At 41.8% G+C, this 23055-nt stretch overlaps 1 protein-coding gene across 5 annotated transcripts in view; it reads left to right on the top strand.

Annotated features, from left to right (window-relative positions):
* PLEKHM3 (pleckstrin homology domain containing M3) overlaps positions 1-23055 on the top strand; it is a 169240-nt gene that overhangs the window by 31839 nt on the left and 114346 nt on the right. For all 5 annotated transcript variants that reach the window (XM_019726927.3, XM_019726928.3, XM_074312178.2 and 2 more), the window contains exon 3: positions 2439-3368. In XM_019726927.3, the coding sequence (XP_019582486.3) occupies positions 2439-3368 (930 nt within the window). The remainder of the gene's footprint in view (positions 1-2438; positions 3369-23055) is intronic.

Here is a 23055-nt window from a genome sequence, read left to right as displayed (position 1 = left end):
TCTGGGGAAACAAAAGTTGAACTATAGTAAATTAATGAAAGCTTAGATTTAAATATATAACTTTTGATTTGTCGATTAAAAAAAAAACCCATTTAACTGAACTTCAGATCCAATAGAAAGTAGCAGTTGTTAGAAATTAAACAGAAATGGTAGTTCTCCATTCCTCTACAGTCAAAGATAATTCATACTTCACACCCAAATATTAATAAGTTCTGATATTAAACAGGCCTTCCAATAGTTTTCTAATCACATTTGCTTTCTTTTTCTCGATTCTTTGTTTTCAAGAATTACTCTACCAAGTGCAGCCTGTACAAATGGTCCATTTGCTATGATCGACTCACCTCTTTTCCGTCTGTTTAACATACCTATTTAGAGAGGGCTGAGACGAAGTGGGGAAAAATACTGAAACACAGTGCGTTTTTTATCTTTATTCTGCATCAAGAAGGTGAGGAAACTTTTGAGACTCTGTAAGAGGACATCTCATCTACCATCCTAACTGGTACAGTCAGAAAGATATGAGGCTTTGGTCAGGTTTGCTGCTGGTTTGGACCCAATTAAGGTAGAATTTTTAATTCACGGTAGCAGCTGTTGTAAAAAGCTCTCGGGAAGGAAAGAAAAGGAGAGGAAAATTCCTAGCTAAAAGCAAGAGAGGTGGTTTTTATTTTACTTAGGGACACATAGCTGAGCCCCTGGGTCACAGGAAGGATGGGGATGGAGGGACACGTGGTTATGTCTTACGGGAAAGGTTGAACTGTCATCAGCGTTAGCCAGGAATGAGAGGCCAAGAGGCAGCAGCGGTGTCTCTAACAGTGCTGCCTCCCTTGTTGCATTCTCAGAAAAGAAAGATAACCTAGGCATCCATTATCTCTTTCTACAAAGGGATTAGTGTGGGTTGCAAGAAATTAATGGCTTTTGAGTTACCACAGAAATACTAATGAATGTCAGGACGAGAGATGGAGAGCAGGTAAAATTGGCTTTTCTCTGCCTCATTTCTCTCCTTTTCTCTTTTGGTTTGCTATTTTAAGATTTGGATCTGTGTTATTCTTTTCTTCTTCAGCCAAGATCAGAAATCATACCCTTTGGGAATGTGACTTGTCTTCCTTAGGGAATGAGTCAATTAGCTTATGACTGTCTCCAATGTGTGTCAGTACAAGAGATTGGGAAACATGTCAGAAATGAAAATCTCGACCAAGGAGGACTGCTCCCTCTTGCACAGTTGGCATTTTCGTGCCTGATAAAAATATCAAGAAGTCTCCCAAGTGATGTCCCCTTTTATTAAAACACTAAACTTATATATATATATTGCAGCTAGTCATTGATTAAAGATGACATGACTGGATAAACTTGTGAAGCACAGGGGAAGAGAAGGGAAGGGAATTGTACGTGCTGTATGCTGGGCCTTGTGTTAGCAGCTTTATTTCTAATTCAACAGGTATTTTTAAAGTACTTATCATGTAACTGGCATTGCATTATGTGTTGTCCTTTTCAGACAAAAAGACAGATCTCACCCCTGTGCTCAGGGCGCTTACAGTAAAAAAAACAAAAAACTTCAAAATGTATTTTATTGATTGGATATTTAAATAAATGATTATAATACAGCTTGATAAGAGTCCATCAAAGAGGAATAATACAGTAGGAGTACCTGATACTGCCCCAGGGGTGTGTGTAGCAGGCAAGGGGGTGGGGGTTGGTGGAGTCAGGACGAACCCCCTTTGTGGAAGAGGGGATAGCTGAGTGAAGGGTTAAGTGTGTAGTGGCTGATGGAAGCAGTGGGAACAGCTTACTAACAGTCAGGCTCAGAGGTGAGCACGATTGCTATCTAAGCAGAGAACTAACTGTAAGTGAGCTAGTTGAGGCAAGTCTGAAGAACTGGTTATAAGACAGAAGGCTCATGAACTGGCCTTGAAGAGGAATGGGGGTGTCTGAGAAACAGGAGTCTGTGAGTGGCATACTTCCTGCTCCGTCCTTTCCACTGACCCTTCCTGGTTTCACCACCCTAGAGAAAGATGAGTATTAGCAGGAAGTTAGGTCAAGTGGCAGGAGGAACATTTTGTTCTGTCTCATGTATCTGGGACTCTGTAGAGTGTTACCTAGAAAACAAGAAATTCTGGCCAAGTGCAATTGTCTCCTGGGCCCCCGGGGCAGGGATAGTCACATGTATTCCAGTGTTTCTGTTCTCCACACAGACCTCTGCATGTCACATGGACATGGCCTCCCTGTACTCATAATTCCACCCTAGTTTTTCAGGCCTGAGATTTTCCCCATTACACCGTGTCCATTAGGTACTATTTTGGAATTTTACTACTCCTATGTTCAGTTTGAACCAGAAGGATGCTGACGCCTGATGTGCTTGGTTTCTTATACCTGCCTTTTCATCTCATTCAGTTCATTTATATTAATGAAGTAATGCTTTGCTTTTTTTGTTTTTTTCTTTCTAGAACACAAACAGGCATTCCCAAACATTCTGAAGAAGGGTTACCTGGAGATTCGAAAGGACCATGACAGTTACTGGCAAAGCTGCTACGCGGAACTCTCCCCGTACAACTTGTACTTCTACAGCCTGGACAGCAGCGGGAATCAAAGCCTCTATGCCACGTACCAGCTTTCACACTTCCAGAGCATATCTGTTCTGGGCAACCTTGAGGCCAGGTTGGTGGACACTGTTCTGTATGACAACACTCAGCTACAGCTAAAGGCAGAGTCGCCGTGGGAGGCTTTGGACTGGGGACAGAAGCTCTGGGAGGTCGTGCACGCCGCTGTGCCCGGTTACATGGGACGGCAGGATGAGCTGGCAAACTCGCCAGGCCTTGGCTGTCCTGGGGCCTATACACAGAATCACTGTTTACAGAGGAAATGCAGTGAGCTGCTCGCACCGTGCCCTGGCTCGGATAACCCCACACGGTACGAGGACATCCTCAGGTCGGGGACGCTGTACAGGCTGACTGTGCAGAACAACTGGAAGGCCTTCACGTTCGTGCTGAGCAGGGCCTACCTCATGGCCTTTCAGCCCGGCAAGCTGGACGAGGACCCCCTGCTCAGCTACAACGTGCACGTGTGCCTGGCGGTCCACATGGACAGCCTGGACGACTGCGACTCTTGCTTTCAAGTCATTTTCCCCCAAGATGTCCTCCGCCTCCGTGCTGAGACCCGGCAGAGGGCTCAGGAGTGGATGGAGGCTCTGAAGATGGCTGCCAATGTGGCGAGGAGTTCAGAGCAAAACCTGCAAGTCACACTGAGGAACAAGCCCAAGGACCAGCCAGGCGAGCTCAGGAAGAGCAAACGTCAGTCCGTGACCACTAGCTTCCTCAGCATTCTGACGACGTTGTCTTTGGAACGGGGACTCACTGCTCAGAGCTTCAAATGTGCAGGTAGGAAGTGAACTTCCAGCCTAAAGCTCATTAAGGGCCAATTCTGAACCCCACAATTGGCATTCACTTTTAAAATCCCCTCAATAGGCCAGTCCCAGCTCCTTCTTGTTTAAAAGGCATCTCTCCTTCAAGGAGTTTGCTATATTAAAACATCTGTTTATCTTCATGCCGTGCTGGTAAAGTAAGTAGAAGCAGAGATGATAGTCCCCATTGAATCAAAATTTGGCGGAAGTGTTCCCAGACTAGACGTTAGGCTTCCTGTGCGTGCTGTGATTCTGTTTCCTCTGCCTTCTTAAATAAAGGTCACTGTGATGTGGACGTCACACATTGTCTCATAAGAGACAGTCAGGCCCAAGGCTGACTCCTAGCCTCCATAGGCAAGGAAAATATCCATAGTCAGTAACTGTCATTGGTCATGACTGTGGCAAGTTTCATTACGGTAGAATCTAAAAAGTCGTTCTGGACTGAATTGTGGAGGTGACTAGGATCAGGGTAGATGATGATTAAGCAGATGACCTCTGAGTCACGATGGGCCTGTGCCTCATCCTGCAGAAGCCTAGGGCTTCTGGAACTGCTGTGGAAGCGTGAGACCCAAAGTGGAGTTCAAGACCAGTCATCGGTTAGTTCTTAAAACCTTGTTATGGCTTCTCTTCCCTACTCCCGATTCCTCTCACCTTCCCCAAAGCAGTATACTAGAAAGGAAAAAGCCCCTGCTAAACCAAATCTATAATACATATCTACTATAAATGATATCAAATTATTTTTCTTTCACTAAACCCCACTATTTGTGACAAAACATTTACCATGAAGGCAACTTTAATTGGGAGCCTGCTTTGGATGATTCTAATTCAAGTATATCAGACTTAAGTATGTTGTTTAAAAATGTACAAGAAGCTCACCACCAACCAAGACCAAATTTTAAATTTTGTGCTTGCTTCTGCACTGAAAAGCCAAATAGTTGGTGGCACACTGAAAACCCCTGTTTTGAATTTAGGTTAGTTATGATGGTGGCTTTTTCTATTGAAAAATAATTTACCTAAGCAGAGGGGGGTAGTAAGTGAATTCTCCCTGCTTTGCCTGGAGGATCTCAGTGATGGTGAAACAGGAACTTGCAAGGCAGGGCTGGAGAGACCGAAAACACCAAGTCAGTAAAGAAGCCATACTGTGTGACGCGCATATATCTGCAGGCAGGAAAGGCCTTCTCTAAGCCAGCCAGCTACTTTTGGAAAATGGTTTTGAAATAAGGAGACACTGGTTTTAGAGGAGTAGTTCTTTAAAAATGATTGACATTTCAGTGTCTCATACTAGTAGATACGTTTCAGAGTTGAGGCATTCAGCAGGAATTTATGGAGTGCTTACTCTGTGGACATTCTGAAATTGTGGAACACTTCTGTGGTTTTCGATTGTTGACAGGGTCAACAATCTATCAGGGAGAATAGCTGAGTTCTCAAGGCAGAGATGAAAATAACTGAATTGGGAAACTTTCTGTAAAAGGGGATGAAAAGCCTCAGGGGTAACATAAGGATTGTCACCTAGTTGTCACCTAATTCACTTCCTTTCATAAGTTTGCTTCCGGAGGGAGTGTGCACTGTTCTGTACCTCATTTAGCAGTGTTCCTAGCACTTCGAGGAGGAGAAATGCAGGTAGAGGGTACCATTCAGCAGGTCCACTGCATCTGGCAGTTGGAGAAATGAAAACAGGAAAAAGATAAAGAAAGGTGAATAGAAGAGGCAGGGAGAGAAGGAAGCTAAGTAGAAAAGAATAGGAAAAGGATTGCGTGATGGGCAGAGATGGAACTTTTGGGCAGCTACTTTTGGTTCCATGTTTTTGGGTGCCTCCCTTTGCTGTCTACTTCTGGTGCTCACTAAGTTTGGCTGGTTGGTGAATAGGCTGGGGATGAGTGGTGGTAGGGAATCCAGGAGACAGGATAATGTAGTCCGAAACTCATGTGTTCTGCTCAGCTTTTACCTTCATGCTTTGGTTTGGAGTTTTAATGAGGCACCGGCAGGTTTTTAATTTGGGGAGGGGAGAAGTCAATCCTATTTTGAATAGTGCGGCCAATTCCAAAGTCGAAAATGTTCATTTCATTTCAATGCTCTCTCTTCCATTGGAAAGTGCTGCATTCAGCAGCCTTGCGATACGCGTGGTTTTCCCGAAACACTAGGAATACTGCTTTCCTACCTTAGGTGGGAATACTTCATCTCCTGTAGGGGGCAGAGTCTCAAAAGAAAAAGGCAGAAGAAACTTGTTAAGCAAACCTCTGAATGTTTTTTAAATTACTTGGGAGGCTCTTCATTATAGCAAAGATTATTATAGCAGATGGAACTTTAAAAATTGATGTATGGTTCTCACAAACACAGTTAATCTAAACCAGCTGGCTTCTTCGTTTAGTACTTGTGTCCTCTAACTTTGCATCCTCATAAACTCATTTGGTGAAAAAGCTGGTTGCACAGTGCGTTTACTGACCAGAAGGCTAAAAAGTCCAGTAAATTGTTTCTAGTTGGATCTTGGCTTTATCTATTATTTTAAGGAGAAGCTAATTCACAATATTTCATGGTTTTAGTGAGCCTCTTTAGACTGTAAGTTTTTATGGCTACTTAGGCCCTCCCTCTTTAAGTATTTTTGATGAATAAACTTTAAAAGTGGAAGATTGCTCTGGGTAGCTCTTTGTTAATGATGTCATTCAGTTACTATTTAGGGGAGCCACAAATGTTGGCTTTTAAATCTACAAAATAGTGCAGTTGGCTTGGCTGCACTAAATTCTTTCTGTAGGTGAAGAATTTTCTATATCCTTCTCTGAAATTTAAAGAGCCCCTGCAGAGAAAATGGACCACGACCATCCAAAAATGCCTGAGGTTATGGTTTTGAAAATACATGCTTATTTATAACTGTATATTTCTTAACATGTGCTTGAACTTTTTATAGTTGTATTTGATTATGTGTGGTTTGTTCCACGGCTTCCTCTCCAGCTCCATGGCTGCCCTATGCTTGGGAAACCCCAGCCACCGGGGTCTTCTTGATGTTCTGGAGCCTACCTTGGTCATTCCTGCCTCCAGGGCCTTTACACTTGCTGTTCCTTCTTCCTGAAAACATGCCTTTGAAAATTAAGTTCTTCCGTTCATTTACACCATTTATTGTGTGCGGAGTTTCTGAGCATGTGCCCAAAAGGTGGGTGAACCTAGACAAGTCAGTGTTGCAAGAAAGTAGACGTGGTCCGTGCTCTCATGGAACTTGCAATCCACTAGCATAGACAGACATTAATCAAATCGTCACATTGTGAATGCCAAGTGACAACTGTGACAAAGCTGTAGAAGTGAGGCACACACATGGGCTTAGAGAACTGTCAGAGGTGGTACCAAGTGGAGCTATGTGAAATTACAGATATTTGGTCATTTTTGACCTACAAAAAAAGGTAGTTTGATAAGGTTGAACTTAGTGTTTCACCCTGAAGACACAGAAGGCCCCTGAGCAGAAGAGCACATGATGAAAGTAGTATTTAAGAACAATCAATTTGGTGATGCTTTAGTACAGTTTTGCAGAAACACCTCTGTAGCAGAAAATGGGGTACGCTTCTTTAGTGGTTGGGATTCAAACTTATGTCTGGAAATGGAGAATCCGTGATATTAAAATATTAATGCTAAAACAAATACTTATGCTGCTTAGTAAAATATTTATGAAACATGTACCTGTAAGTGGTTTTAAGTTGTTCACAAAATGCTGTATAAATTAGATTATAAGGCAGCAGCTCTGTTTTCTTCAGGAATTAGACATGTGTACATACCTATTTCCCCTCAATAGATAGCATGGTTTTCTTGGCACTAGTACACACAGATATTTTTCCTGTAATTTCCCTGCAATCAAGAAACCTAGCAATTGAGTACAGTACTATAATAAAAGGGCCCAGAGCCGGTTTATAGTTTCGACAAGAGATGCAAAACAAAGCTCACCTTTTAAAGCATTCCTTTTGTTACTGCTTTGTAATCTGGAAGTGAAATTGGATGGCCCCGTTGTGGGACAGCGTTCCTGACTCTGAACTGAAGCTGAAAATGTGAACGAAGAGACAGCAGGAAAAGCAGTGAGCCGAGGGGATCCCCTCCACCATTTTCACACTGTCAGTTTTTATGGTTTTACTCCTTTGGCTGCTGTTTAACCTCTTGGGACTGCTGTTGGTAATTACATCTCTCTCGTATTAAGAGCTTTTTGCTTTCCTTTTTCCCCCCCAGCCCTTGGGAGGGGTAAGCCCAAGATGTGTGTGTGTGTGTGTGTGTGTGTGTGTGTGTGTGTAGTTGTGCTGTGAATTCTTCAGCCATTTAGTGCAAATTCCTGTAATTACCGGCATTGTGTCCTTTCTGAATGGCACATAATACAGCAGAAGCCATTCCTAATTGAGACCTTACAGGAGGTACAAATCCTCTCTTTGTTCAGCCTGACAAATTAGTGCCAGAAAGTGGCAGGGTCCGAGTGGGAATCAAAGGCAAGAAACACAAAGATGGAACTTAAGGCTACAGTAATAACCCTCTCTTGTCCTGAAGGGAAAAAAGGACTGACCAATGAAAAATGAAGTTTTTTTTGGTTATAAATTCCCTTGACATGACAGCACCTCAGGGGCTGCTCTATTTATTTAGCAAAAGTGATTAAATAGTAATACAACAGGGCTGCCTATTGTTTCCCTGGGGGCCCCCACCTCACAGACCCCTGCTGCCTCAGCTAATTGATTGACAATGAACCTCTGATAAAGAAGTATGTTGTTAGGACTGAGCTGGGGGGAGCATTTTCCCCCCTCTCTTTGTGTGTCTGAGTGTGTGTGTGTGTGTGTGTGTGTGTGTGTGTGTGTATGATTTCATTTTTGTTAGAATTGCCCTCTATTTTCTCTTTGCTCCCCTCCCCTCCTTTCCCCCTTCTTCCCCTTGATTTTTCCCCCCAAAGCTTTTCAGCGCTTGCTCCCAGCTGACATTCACAAACAGGTAGACAGGAATTAGTATTGTAGTGCAGGCTTTTGACAAGTTTATCTTTGGAGCCAACTTCCTCCTCTCCCCCTGCTCCGTTTAAGGCAGAATAGCAGTGTGAGGAAGGGCTGAGCATTGGTGCTTTAAGATCAGAAAAGTGTTTTTTTTTTTAAGTTTCTCATTTGTGGGAACGGATGTCTGAAACTAGTCTTTGAACTAAGACTGGCTCTTAAATTCCTTACTCAACTTAAAAAAAACCAACCTGTGCACTAATAACATTTACATGTTGGCAGGCGGGCAGTGATGGCGGGGGGAGAAAGTTATGGATTTAGAAACAGAAATTTCAATTATTTAGTCTCCCTTCAGTACCTGAGAAGCAGGCATTGATTATCTGAGGATAGAATCTGGCTGCTTGTGGGATAACTCAGTACCCCAACGATGCTGTAACTTGTGGGAAGACGACAAAGCACTCCAGGAAGATAATTAATAGCCCCTGGTTATATATGCCCAACTAGCTAAACCAAGCCTAAATCCCTAATTTAACTCTGTTACAGCTGCAAAAACAAATCATTTCAAGCCCCTATGAAAGCAAAATATGTTAAACAAACAGTATCGACCTTGTTAATACCACATGGCATTTCATGTGATAAATGAGGGCGACATTCTGGCAAAGGCCTGTTTTATGACATTGTTTAGACAGAAAGGATACCTTTCTTTACCCTGGTAATACAAGCATCCCCGATAGAAAGTATGGAGTGGTTAATTATTCATTAAGTAGCTGCCAGTCTGGAAGTAAGCAATATTTCTGATTTGGGCATAGTTAGTTACTTATTGGCCTCAGAGTAAATCATGCAGAATAGCAATTCTTAAGAAAAAGAGAAATTGAATGTGGGAGCTGATTATGCAGCATGAGTCTAGGTAAAGAAAGATCTGTAGGTTTTTGAGTGTCAAGAAGGGAAGTTGTATATTATGCTCTTAAAAAAAAAATTCTAACATAGCAAAAATCTGTTTGATTCCCATGTAAAAAATTGGGGGATCCTCTGGCAGCCAAGGTGCCAGATCTACCAAGGAAATGAGACGGAAATAAAAAGAAAATTGACCTTTCTTGATATCTCCAGTTCCCCATTTTCAAATTTGTCTCCCACTTGCTAGGAATGGTAATAATGAAGAATTATATGAGTTAGGGAATAAACAGGTACTGTGTTTCCCCGAAAATAAGACCTAGCCGGACAGTCAGCTCTAATGCATCGTTTGAAGCAAAAATTAATATAAGACCCAGTCTCATTTTACCAGTCTTATATTAATTTTTGCTCCAAATTTGCTCCGCATTAGAGCTGATTGTCCGGCTAGGTCTTCTTTTCGGGGAAACAGGGTAGCTAATTGGAGGAGAAGAAGACAATGATGGAAAACTGAGATGTGCCCCCAAAATATAGAAAACAGCTTAGATAAATAAATTGTTTACTCTGTTGTTGCCATCTCACCTTGTATTGTCTAAGTCATTTTGTTTTTTAGTGTATTAGCTTGTTGTCTTCCAGAGGAGAAATGTCTAGTTTGTTGTTCTGAAGGGTTGTTTTATTTTCCCCAACCTTGAATATGACCGTGGAGGGGTTGTGGTAGTAAAATCCTTACATGGAGTTTGGTGGAGGGTTCATTTCAACAGCATTTATTAATATTAAACTCCTCATGGATACCACACACATGCTCTGCCAGGTATCTTGGAATATGAAAGTAGGGTGAGGTGTAGGCTGTGTTCTTCCAAGATTTGTAGAATCCCCTCCAAGAGAGCAGGAGGGGCTTGAAAGAGGTGAGCAGGAGACTGGGACTGGGAGGTAAGGGGTTAAGCCGTCATGGCCACTGGCTTGGAGACCAACATATCCTGTCTCTGCTTGTGTCAGAGAATCCCGGTTGTAAAGAATATGAAAGCTGAAGAGCTCAAGTGGTATCTCACCCTACTTCCCATTTCAAACTTCATCCTTACATTTCCTACAGAATTAAACTCAGGGGAAGATCTCCTTGGTTTTCACTACCTATCAAGGATAAAACTTGAATTTCTGTTGTGTGCTCATGTAGTAGCTACTATGGGAGATAGAAGAGAAGCATAGATATGGTCTGGACGCCCAGGACTTTATAGTCTGGTTGAGGATGCACAAAGGAAAACGAGGGGTGGCTAGACAGGCGAAGTCCTTGCTATGTAGCACTCAGTGTTCAGAGATGCATTTGGCAAAACCCTCAAGACAGTGAAACTTAGGTCATCAGAAATTCCAGTTATGTCATTTTGTGAATGATTGGTAGCTTTACTCAAGAATTGTTGACTGATGGATCCCGTTAAGCCTAGAAGGTTGTCAGTAAAAGTACATGATAATAATGAGAAGCAGCATGGTTTAGTAATTAAGATCAGGGACTGTGGAATCAGACTGGCTGGGTTTCCAGATCTGCTACCCACTAACTGTGTGACACTGGGTCGCTTAACCTCTCTGTATCTCCATTGTTAAATCTCATATGTGAAAAAATAATCACATCTACCTCATAAGTTTGTAGTGGGAATAAAATGAGTTAAAGAGGCTTAGAACTGTCCCTGGCACATAGTAAATGCTATATGAGGATTAGCTAGTTTTATTATTTGCCCAGATAGGACAATAATTACCTCGATAAAGATATCATAGGCATACTTATCAAATGTGTAGCTCTCACAAAACTAGGCTGGACAACTAATAAGCTGAATGACAGAATCCAGACTCTGAAACACAAGCTAGAGGAATGGGCCAAACAAGGTGTGATTTATAGGGATAAATAGATAGTCCTGTACTTAAAGTCAGAAAATTAACTGCAAAGATGGAAGGTAGAGGACACTTGATCTAACAGCAGCTCATGTGGGCATACACATGTGGCAACTGGGAAGCCAGAATCTGTGCTACTGTGGCTACGTCAAAAGCATGCACAAAACATTGAGCTAGAAAGAAGAGGACATATCCTCATTATGTTTGGCTGTGGCCACACCTGGAAATTTTAGTTATAGACGCTGCTCTTGAAGAATAAACAACTACGTTTACTGACATGTGATACGATGGTGAAAGTACCAAATGCCATGTCATTCAAATATAACCTAGAATAGGGAGGACACAAGAATTGTCTCCACATACTCGAAGGCTGCCACTTAGAAAATAGGCTTACTTTGTATGATTCCATTGGACCACGGTAACAGAAATGTCCAGAGTAGAATGGATTTCCCTTATATAAGAAGATTTGATGGCCATGGGTGAAAATGAGTAGAGTGGCAAGAGCTCTGGCCCGTGAGACTGGAAGAACTAGAGTTCTGACCTCAAGGCAAGTCAATTGTCTGAGCTACGATATTCTCATCTGGGAGATGAAGAGCTATATTAATTTGGCCCTTTTGCAAATATTTATTGAAGCCCTACTCTGTCCTAAGCATTGTGCTTGATGCATAGTGAACAAGATAATCCCATTATGTGTCCTCACAGAAATTGAAAACTGGAAGCCAGACAGTTAAATGAGTGGTTATAGCACACAGTTGAACATGAAGGTCTTTGAGTTTCCTTCCAACACGTCTGGTCGTCGGGGAGATTTTAGAAGGAACAGCCTTGTACAATACGGTCCCTTCTACCTCTCCTTTTGTGATTCTTTCAATGTCTATAGAAGTTTAGAGAAAATTAGGTAACGTGATCCTCCATTTAATCTCACTTAATAAGTGATACCTTTTTCCTTTGGGGAAGAGATTTTAAACCCATAGAAATATCACTTGAGTAAGAAGACAGGAGATGGGAATCTTTTTCTTGGCTGCGATGTCTATCATTGGATAAATTACTTTGCTTTTTATCCATTTTTGCAGTCTTAAGTTTCTAAGCCCGGGAAATTATTTTAAATAAAAATAAATGTATATTAAGAATATGAATACACACTGGAATAGTCATGTGACTCTATGGAAGAAGAAGAACGTTATATAATTTGGGTTTTGAACTATTTCACATCCTAAAATTCAGAGATGTGATCACTTTATATAAGTAGGCCGTTTGATTTTATAGGATATAAATTTGCTTTTTTGATTTATTCCTGGTATTCTCATCATAGAAGTCACATGTTGGTCTTTGATATGTTTCAGAAGAATAAAATCATTTTGAATTTCAGAAGATACGGATCTTTTGATAGACCTTCCTGAACTTCATAGGCCATAGCTGTGCTCTCTCTCTCTCTCTCTCCCTCTCTCTCTCTCTCCCCTTTTTTTTTTTTTTTTTTAAAGCTGTTAAACTGTTCATTTCTCCCAGTCTTTGTTGCTATACTTTGGTCTGGAAAGTTCTTGTCCCTTTTTGTAGCTTCCTTTATGGTTAACATTGTTCTTGTCATGTGTTCATTTCCAGCTAAACTTTTAAAGGAAGTGTGAATGTACTACTGGACTCTACATTGAGTTTAAAGCTTCTATTTATGGACCTTTAATTAGGAGAGAAATTGATCTAGGTGTGGTTTTGGGATAGACTGGGGGGTAGCTCAATATTCTCCCTAATTTCTAGCTAAGTTTCTTGAAAAACTAAGCTTTTCATGGGCTCCTCTAAGAGGAAGAGCTATTTGAGAGGTTTTCTAAAATCCATTATACTGCCTAAAAGCAGAAACATTCTTACGTAGAAACTTGCCATTTAAAAATACATCTCTAGTCTAATCACTGTTGTTTTGTATACCTGAAACTAATAATTTAAAAATTTTAAATTAAAGAATGATAAATAAATAAATCACATCTCTAAATAAGGAAATCTAGTAATATAGTAATACCAATTTATTTCTCAAATTTATATTTTAATCCAGTCATTCATTCCTTGAACAAGCATGGGCCACATATAGTCACACAAATTGAGGTGTTGGGGTAAACTAAAAGTTAGTTTTAGCAGTAGAAAATATGACTGTGTGCAGGCCTTTATACCTTACAATATGTTAACATAGAAAATGTTTTAATTAAATGACATTAGTGAAAACAGAGCATTAAAATCCTTTACATGTTTCAGATGAAAAAATGTTGCAGGCCTGCAAAGCAGTGAGCCTGAGATCAGGGTTGACAGGCAATGTGTTGGGTATAGTTTTGTATTTTTATTTGCTGTAGGCTTCTGGGTGTGAAAAATCCTTTACATGGTTACAGACTTCTTTCCAAGCCCCCTTGACTACCCTATCGCCACCCTGCTTTCATCCCCCAGGTAGCACTGAGCATTCCTCCTGCACGACCCCACCCCCCTCCACTCTCCTGGACTCCTGTCTTGGGCCATGACTTGTGTCTGACTTTCTTGAGGGCGGGACCCAGCACCTCTCAGAATGTGGTTGGAGTACCATTTGCATGAGCATCATGAGGGTGATATGGGGAGCAATGGCTGGATTCTTCTCTGTTGAAGTTAGGATCTCTGGGATCCGGCCTAGAGATTTGAACGAACTTTACAGTTGATTTAACTGTATTCAAAGTTTGAGAAACCATCAGACATGCCCATAGAATGTTCTTAGTGAATGAATCAAGCCATACTTCGGTTTTCTCTGGGTTACATAAGCACATTTCCTTTAACTGTTTTTAATACATATGTCCAACATTTCAACCATTGAGGTATCAATGGTTGATAATGTCCAAGTTTCCATGTCTTTCTTGCATTCTAGAAACTACAGTGATGTTCTAATAGGGTTCTACCCAGTGGTAAATACAAAGGAAGAGATTAATTCAAGACCTCTACCCACATTCTAGCCTTATTTCTAATACATCCTAGTATTATGCCTAGTTTTTCTTTTATACCTGATAAGCATACTTTGTATTTGAATTTTGAGATAGCCTTTACCTGTCTCATATTCTTTGTTACGAGTTGGGTCATCTTTCACCTAGAGGACTAACCAGTCTTCCTGCTTCTAGTCTAACCTTTCTCAAATCTTGTCTTAACTGCAGCAAGTGTGATCTTGTTAAAATTGAAATTGACCCTGGTAGACAGACCTCTCTTTATAGTCCTTCCATGGCTTCCCACTTCTTTTGGCATTTAGACCAGCGTCTTTACCATGATCCCACATGACTTGGCTCCTGCCCGCATCCTCACCTTCAACTCTTGCCTTCTTGCCACTGTCTCCCCCAACACAAGTTCCAGCCACTCTGACTTCACTCTGTTCCCCAAACGCACCGTGTCTTTGCCATGCGTCTCAGCGCCTTCTCGTGTGCCGTTGCCTCTCCACTACCCCCGACTCATTCTTCAGGTCACTGCTTAAATAACACTTTCTCAGAAACACCTTTTCCAACCAACTCCTCAGACTGATGTAGGACCTATTTAGTTCCCTCCACTGTAATGCTAGTTTAGTACCTTACTCTAGTACTTGCTGTAATTGAGATTATATTGTCATTTGTGTAATTATTTATTTAATGTCTGTCTCCTCCACTTAACTGCAAATGCTATATTGGCAAGGGCTGTGTCGTCTTGCTCATCGCTGTCTCCCTAGCTCTGCCTCAGGCACACTAAATATTTCTCATCATCCTCAGTTTTGAATCCTTCCTCCCCACTCCCACCATTGGGTTTCCTGCTTTCACCATCTTTTCTAGGAATCCTAGGTTGGAGTCATCTGCAGATGTAATCAACATGTTCTCTACTTAATCATCTAGGTTGTTAAAAAATAATAATATATGATGGACCCAAAACTTACCCTTTTGGCAAACTAGTTATGATTGTGAAGTTTTCCAGGGACTTTTTTTAATTTAAATTTTTGACTACTTTTAGAGCCTTTATTCTACTGATCTGAGGGATAAGTATGCAACATTTCTAAACTTACTTGACCCTCTTTTTGCAGGACTAGGATTCCTCAAATATAGGGTGCAAACCCCTGCTCTGGGCACTGCACCTTCAGAGTTTCTCTCCTTTTGCATATTCTGTTCCAACCCCAGTTGGTGTACTACAGTTCAGTTCTGCCACTAACTACCCACAGTTAGCACAAAACCCATGAGTTTAAGAGCCTGATCCTCCACGAGACTTCCCCAACTGCAGATGTCAGCTGCAAGATCCAGGGGTCCCCAGGCCACCCGCACTCTGACTGACTAACTACAAATTTGGGGATTCCCACGACCCCCTCAGGTTGATAATTTGCTGGAATGAGTCTCAACTCGGGAAAGTGCTATACTCACAATTACAGTTTTATTAGAACAGATACAAATCAGGAAGAGCCAAACGCAGAGACTGAGAAGGCAAAGTTTGGGAGGGCTCCAGATACAGGGTGCTGTGTCCTTCCCCGTAGAATCAGGGCAAGTCACCCTCCCAGCACACCGGTGTACTCCTCAACCAGGAAGTTCCACAGAGTTTCAGCATCCAGAATTTTGTTGGGGTTTCATTATATAGGCATGCTCGTTTGAATCATTAACCTTGTGATTGAACTCACTTTCCAGCTCCCATTCCCTTCCCAGAGGTCAGGCTGGCTCAAAGCCCCACCCCTCTAATCATGTGGTTGGTCCTTCTGGGGACCACCCCCCATCCTGAAGCTATTTAGTGGCCCATCAGAAGTCATGTCATTAGCAGAAACTCAGTTGTGATCCAAGAGGCCCATGAATAATACGGATGCCTATATCACTCAGGAAAGTCCAACAGTTTTAGAAGCTATCTGTCAGGGAGGAAGACCAGATCATTCTTTATTACACGTCAGCACAGGACATTGAGCAGGCCATTTCCACAGCAAAAATGGAAGCCGGATCAAAGGAAGATAAGTGATACACATGGCTGCCCCCAGAGAATGAGGAAGCGCTGGCCTTTCACCCTATTCCGTCATTTCCAGTCTGCTACTGGTGTGCCTCCCAGCACTGACTGCACCCACCTGGGGATGGGAGATTTCTGGTGGTATCTTCCTGGGTCTTCCTGAAACCAAGCAGCTTCAGAAGCAGCCAAGAAACTGGCCAGCTCTGGACTGCTCAGCCTGGTGACAGCCCTCTCAGCGCCCAAGCTCAGGTGGTGGGATGTTGTGCACATCTAGTGACTTGGTGATCCCCACTCTCTGACTCAGACACCGCTCTCAAATCTTAGCTTAAAATAGACAGCATTTCCCTTTTAATGGGTATTATAAAGGTGACCAACAAAATTCATTGTATTCGTTAGCTTTCACTAAAAATAGTGTGTGCTATATAGCACGTCTAGAAAGGAACTGGGATTCCAAAACCAAAGAAATTCAGGCTTGTATCAATTTCCAAAAGATTGAAAATCACATTCTTTTACACCCCCCAGCTTTGCTGAGATATAACTGACAAACAACACTGTGTAAGTTTAAGGCGTACAGTGTGATGATTTGGTATATGTACAAATGGTGAAATGATTGCCATGTTAAGGTTAGCTAAGACATCCATCACCTCCCATATTAACATGTTTTGTTCTTGTGGGAATATCGAAGGTCTATTCTCTTCTCAGCTCTCAAGTACACAACACGATGTGGTTAACTAGTCACCGTGCTGTACCTTAGACCCCCAGAACTTACTTATCTTTTATCCAGCTTTGTTGAGATGTAATTGATATATAACATTGTGTACGTTTAAGGTGTACAGTGTGATGATTTGATATACGTATATACTGCAAAATGATAACCACAATACGGTTAACACACACACACACACACACACACACAGACACACATACACACACACACACACACACACACACACACACACACGGGGTGGGGTGAGACTTTTTAAGATCTGCGCTCTTAGAAACTTCCAAGTATACAATATAATACTGTTGACTGTTGTCACCAGGCTGAAAATCACATTCTAACCAGGTATGTACCGATACCAATGGTGGTGTGTTTTTCATTTTTTTTTCGGTAAAGTAAATCACGTGGGGCTAAACCAAAAGCCTGGCTGAAAGTCACTTCTCCTTCAAATCACCCCGCCTGTATCTCTGACACAGAAGATAGACTTAGCTTGAAAGTCTTGATCTCTTTCTCTATCTTTACCAATAAAGATGTTCTTCTCAGCCCCCAGGCACTTAGAGACCAGACAAAACAGTAGACACACACGGCCTGGTGGCTGGAAAGCATCAGGCTCAGTGGGATAAGTAATAAATGAGGAGCGCAGGAGCGTGGCCTTTGCTTTATAACCCTGCCTCCGATGTGTTCTACAGTCTGGTGGGCCAGCATCTGGGACACTGTAAGTTGAGGGAAGATTAAACTGCCTTGACTATGTACAGTTCAAATGTTACAAAATACAGTTCAAATGTTACAAAATATTGGCCAAACCAAAGGGCCAAATCTTAATTCAGTAATATTGTATGTACATCACTGCATTTCCCCCCCAGAAAATCTGAGCGAGGTTCCCCAAGTGATCTCTTGGATAAACGGAAGCCTGACTGTGGCCTAACAATGCTGGGAAGCCTTTAGGAAAATGATGTTTTTTATCCACGGTAGGATGAGGAATTTTAACTGAGTAAAAGGTACCGCATGATGCACAGGGTGTCCTGGCAACCCCTGGAGCCCCCCTTTCCTGTATGAGCCTCATCTCCTTGATCTTCACCCCCTGATAGCCATGTTCCGGTTTCCCGCCTGCCTTCCCTTTTCCTCCCCAGTCCCATTATTGGATGCTGTCTGTCTGCCCATCACCCTTACAGGGTTCAAATCATTCCTCTTTATCCCGGGGGTCAGGAAGATGGAGATCTCAATATCCATACGTGTTGCTTATAGATCACATGTGTTATTACATCATGGATCCTTAACATCGATAGACTTATTCATGTGGTTACAGCTGGAGTCCCGAAGGCCATGCTGAAGGACCCCTGAGCATGTCGGGGTTCTTGTAAGCTCACTAGTCAGATAACCTCGTTTCTCCACCTGGGAGGAGGAAGGGGTAACTGATGGGGAGAGAAGGTGGCACTATTACTCTAGGAAATTCCTTTCAAATGGCAAAATGAGGAGCAGGGAGTAGGAGTTTCCCACCTACTAACTCAAAATAATACTGATTCAAGCAACCTATCTTCAAATTAAACATATGGCTAAAAGATTAGCTTTGGAGGTGGTCACAGACCTGTGTTTTTAGAGAGACAGAAAAGCTTGGAAAGCAGGCCAAAGAAGGCATGAAGGAAAAGAAGAAAGCGATGAAGTAGGCCGAGGCAGTCTCTAAATCTTCTAGAACATAAGGAATTTGGTTTCGGGGAGAAATGAAGAAATTCAAGCATGGATTTAAAGGAAGCTGATGAAAGTGATCTTTTTCGCTTTGAGACTGTTTCTAGTACTACTCAGATCCACTCTCATGACTTTAATTTTATCAAATTGTTGTCATTACTAAAATAGCTCAAGTAGAAATTACTCTAAGAGATGCTGTCAGGGTTTTTTTTCCCAGAGGTTTTAACAAAGAAGAGGAAAGGTTGTGTTTTAAAGATACTATAAAGTTCAAAGAGATGAGACTCTCGCGAAATACAAGGGAAGAGAAACAGGCATTAAGAATGGGGAGTGATGTGAAAGAAGTGAGAGGGGCCCCTGGTGGGACAGTGTCTGTGACAGAAGCTGCAGACTGGAGGAGGCTGATGTACGTAGAGACTTCCATATACCACAATCTGGAAGGAAACATAAGTGCCAGAAACAGTAAGGAAAGACAGGTTGCTTTTCGGGTGTACCAAAACAATAATCTGAAGTTCTAAGCCAGTCAGAGGTTATGGCAGTTACTGACCTTTTGACACAATCATGATAGAGATATAACTGGGGAACCACAAAAAGAGTTAGTGGTGGTTTAATACAATGTTAAATACCAGAGGAAATCACTGTAGAAAGAACATAGTTGGGGTAGATAAGGATTCACTGTGAGGAAAAAGGGGTGGGACCAGGGTGAGGGGAGTGAGGCACTCGCTTTGGGTACAAAATTCAAGAGAATGCCAAAAAACCCTCAGTAATCAAGATAAATAATATTTTAATGTGTCATATTTAAAACTCAAAATGAATACCAAAAAATCCATGAGGAACAAAATATACAATTTTAAATAGAGATTGGACTATTAGGACTGATTTTTCCTTTTGCCTCAGGCTCTGAGATGGTTCAAAGGAACATTCCAGTAAGACAGTTTATTTAGTAAGATATCTTCCCCCAAAGCTTTCAGTTCGTAAGTTCCAAGTAGCACAGCCCAGTATTTGCCTCCTTACAGGCTGGCGAGGTTGACCTCCTTCCCTGCCTTGGGTTTCAAGGGTACCATATGGGGGGCCTGGTACTCCCATGTTTAAGATAGAGCTGATAGAGAGCGGGAGGTAAACTGTGACAGAGGAGCATTATTCCCACCACTGGCCAAAATAATCAGCTTATTTCGGTCCCTTTTGTTTCTGTAGTTGCTTTTCAGGTAAGAGTTATTGGTAGCCAAGTGTTTCTCCAGGATTAATTTGTGAAGGAAAGAGCCCAAGGCTTGGAGCTGGTGTTACCAGCAGGCCATCTAGTAGGTGGTGATGCAGTGTGGAGAAGGCCTCCCTTTAATGGCACCTCTTTACTCTAAGCTAACCTAGCAGCATGAATCGTTTTTTCAGGTAAGAAAATAGAGCTGGTGAAAGGCCTTTTCTCCTCCCCATAAAAGATGGCATATCCATTGCTTACAGAGCAAAATAATAAAGTAAGATCAGTCATGGATCTTTTATTTTGGCCACTCATCTTTGTACTATCACAGGGTTTTCAACAGTGGCATTATTGGCGTTTTGGACCAGGTAATTCTTTGTTCGGGGAGGCTGTCCTGTGCATTGAGGGATGTTTAGCAACATCCCTGTCCTCTATCCATTAGATGCCAATAGGTACCCAACTCACTCTTTTGTGGCAACCAAAAATGTCTCTAGATGTTGCAAATGTCCACTGTTAAGACAAAAGTCTCCCCTCGTTGTGAACCACTGTGCTGTCAAGAAACAAGGCCTACCAACGAAGTCTTCTTTTCATCACGTGGTTCTCTTTTTTTTTTTTTAAACTTTTATTTATTTAAGTGTGTTTTTCCGAGACCCATCAGCTCCAAGTCAAGTAGTTATTTCAATCTAGTTGTGGAGGGTGCAGCTCACACTGGCCCATGTGGGGATTGAACCAGCAACCTTGTTCTTAACAGCACCACGCTCTAACCAACTGAGCTATCTGGCTGCCCCATCATCACATGGTTCTTCCTCACTTCTTTATAAAGTAACAAGTGTCTTCTACTGAAATCCATGTTGATTATTTCATACCACCTAGTGGTATATAATAAGACCACAGCATGTTAAGGGGTACATTTAAGTAAAAGCAGTAGGTTATAGAAATAGAACCCTCACCAACCATCATTCAGTATAAATATATAAGATGCTTTCAGTCACAAGTAACAAAAAATCAAAATCAAACTGATTTGTACATTAAAAGGGACTTACTCTCAATCAGCAGAGCTTTAGGCATCAGTTGATCTGCTAGCTCAAAATTTTTGAACTCTGTTTTGTTAATTTAATGCTTCAAGCAAACAGCATTTTCTCCCCCAAACCACCTTCGCCTTCTGACTGATAGATTTCTCATATAATAGTCACAGGCTCAAAACATCACCAGTATCTTTGAGATCCCCTTGCTATGCTTCCTGATTAGTCAGCTGCCAAATCATGTACATTTTGTCTCCATAGTATCTCCTTCTTTTCCCCCCTTGCTGCTCCCAAGCTCACTCAAGCTCAGACTGATGCAATAACTTATCAACGGGTTCTTTCCCCTTCCAGTGTTTTCTTGCCAGTTAATCTCTCCAAAGCTCAGATTGCTGCTCTGCTTCAAACAACTCGAGCTGTTCCTGTATCTTATTGATTAGTAAGGACTACTCCCCATGAGTATTCGGGATTCTTATGTTCTAGCTTCAATTTATCATTCCAAGCTCTTCTCCCAACACCCCTCTGGCTACAGTGAACTTCAGGCAACTACAATATTAAATGTTTTCCAAACATGCCCCCATTTTTCTGACTTGAATCGTCCTTTGTCAAAATCTCTTTAATTTAAGCCCCAGCTCAAATGTTCCTGTGTCTACACAGCCGTCCTCGATCTCCACAGTGAGAATGCTTGCTTCCTTCTTCTCTCGGCTCTTCAGCTTTCCACCTTATAGATTTGTATTCTTGCCCCCTCCCACTTCATATTCAGAGGTGATGCTAATGCTTGTGAGATCCTAAGAAAAATTTATTGGTGAACTAAATTATGTACTTTTGTATAGTTGATTCATATTTTCTGTGCTTGTCATATTGTCCTCCACAAGGAGACCATTTTTGTATATCTTCCACAAAGAGATAGCTATGTGGAAATTCCCTTCTTTAGCTCATTGGTGTTTCTCATAAAGAGCCGCACCAGCCACGTCGTTTAGGATCTGCCTTTTCTACTTGATGTACAACCATGGACAGACTTACTTTATCTGCCTCAGTTTCTTCATTTGTAAAATGAAGATAATACCTCCTTCATAGACTTGATAAGAGCATGAAGTGTGTGTGTGTACATATAGCAGTGCCTGGCATATAATAAGCGCTATGTAAGTATTGGTTTATCCATTTGCCTATTTATTATTTCCATTTTAAATTGCTTACCATTTTCTTGAAAATCTTTGGGGAAAGATTAGTCAGGGACAGAAGTTAATGAGAAAGTTTAAACGGAAAACAAGTATGAAAAAATACTAAATTTAGACTGATTTAAATATACTAGGTGCTGAATTTATAATATTTTATTATAAAACTTTCCTTATCTTACCCTACTATAAATACTAGAATTGAAGCATCTTATCATAAGAAAAATTAAAAGTAACTCAACAACTCAAATCATTTCTCTGGAAGTGAAATTCTGTGTCGCAGATCATTATATCTATAACTCAAGGTAACTCGTAGATAGAAAAGCCGTCAGAATCTCTAGAGCGGTGCACATATTTACTTACTTGCCTTAGCAAAAATCAAGATTTATTGCCTTTCAAGATAAATTTTGACCAAATATTGACTTTAGGCTCTCAATCATTGTTTACCTGAAAGACCAATAAATCTTGACACTTCTTAACTTGAATTGGAGTCTACTTGGTATTTATTAATTTATTTAATAAGATTTATAATCTTAACATTCTACGAGACTAAACAAACAAACACTACAGAGTTTAGCAAGAGCCGAAAGTCTTTAGTTTATATTTTCTTCTTCTTTTTCTTTTTTCTGCCTAAAGCTTTGTTTCCACTTGGTTCACAGTTTGGGAGAAGGCTCCAGAGTGGTTGAAAAACTGCCTGGCAGCTGCAGAAGGGCCCCTCAAAGTCCACTTGCTCCGGAGGCTCCTTCCCCTCCTTGATGGTGAGCCTTCCCAGGAAATACTCGCCCAGCCAAGCCTGCACGGGTTAGTTAGGTGGTCACCCATCTTCTTGTAAGTTTCACCTCCTAATTTAGGAGGTGGCTCTCCAGGCCGTCATGGAGATGGAGGTCTGTGTTGACAGAACCCAGGGCACATATATCCCAAAGGACCTGGCTCAGGTTCTTCTCCAGGGCCATGGAGGCTTCTGGCGTCCAGGCTTTACCCCACTCATCTTGGGATGGCTCTGCACGTCCTGAAAGAGGACATGGCTGCCACACGGGTTTTGCATTTTCACGAGAAGCTGGGTGCTCTCCCACTTCTCCTTGGCCAACTCACGGAAGAAGTGGCCCACGCCCTCCAGAGCCACATCATCACGGTGGAAATAGAAGCCCAAAGAGGTGGGTGTAGGAGACCTGCAGAGGGAGGTTGACCAGGCTGTTGATGGCGGCCTCCACTGTGGTGGAATGATTCTGACAAATCTGAGAGCTCATGGTTGGGTGG

The sequence above is a fragment of the Rhinolophus sinicus genome, chromosome 17 (genome assembly GCF_057876585.1).
Source record: "Rhinolophus sinicus isolate RSI-liver-muscle chromosome 17, RSI-T2T, whole genome shotgun sequence".
Lineage (NCBI taxonomy): Eukaryota > Metazoa > Chordata > Mammalia > Chiroptera > Rhinolophidae > Rhinolophus > Rhinolophus sinicus.
The sequence above is the reverse complement of the archived record's forward strand: the minus strand, read 5'-3'. Positions and strand labels throughout refer to the sequence as shown.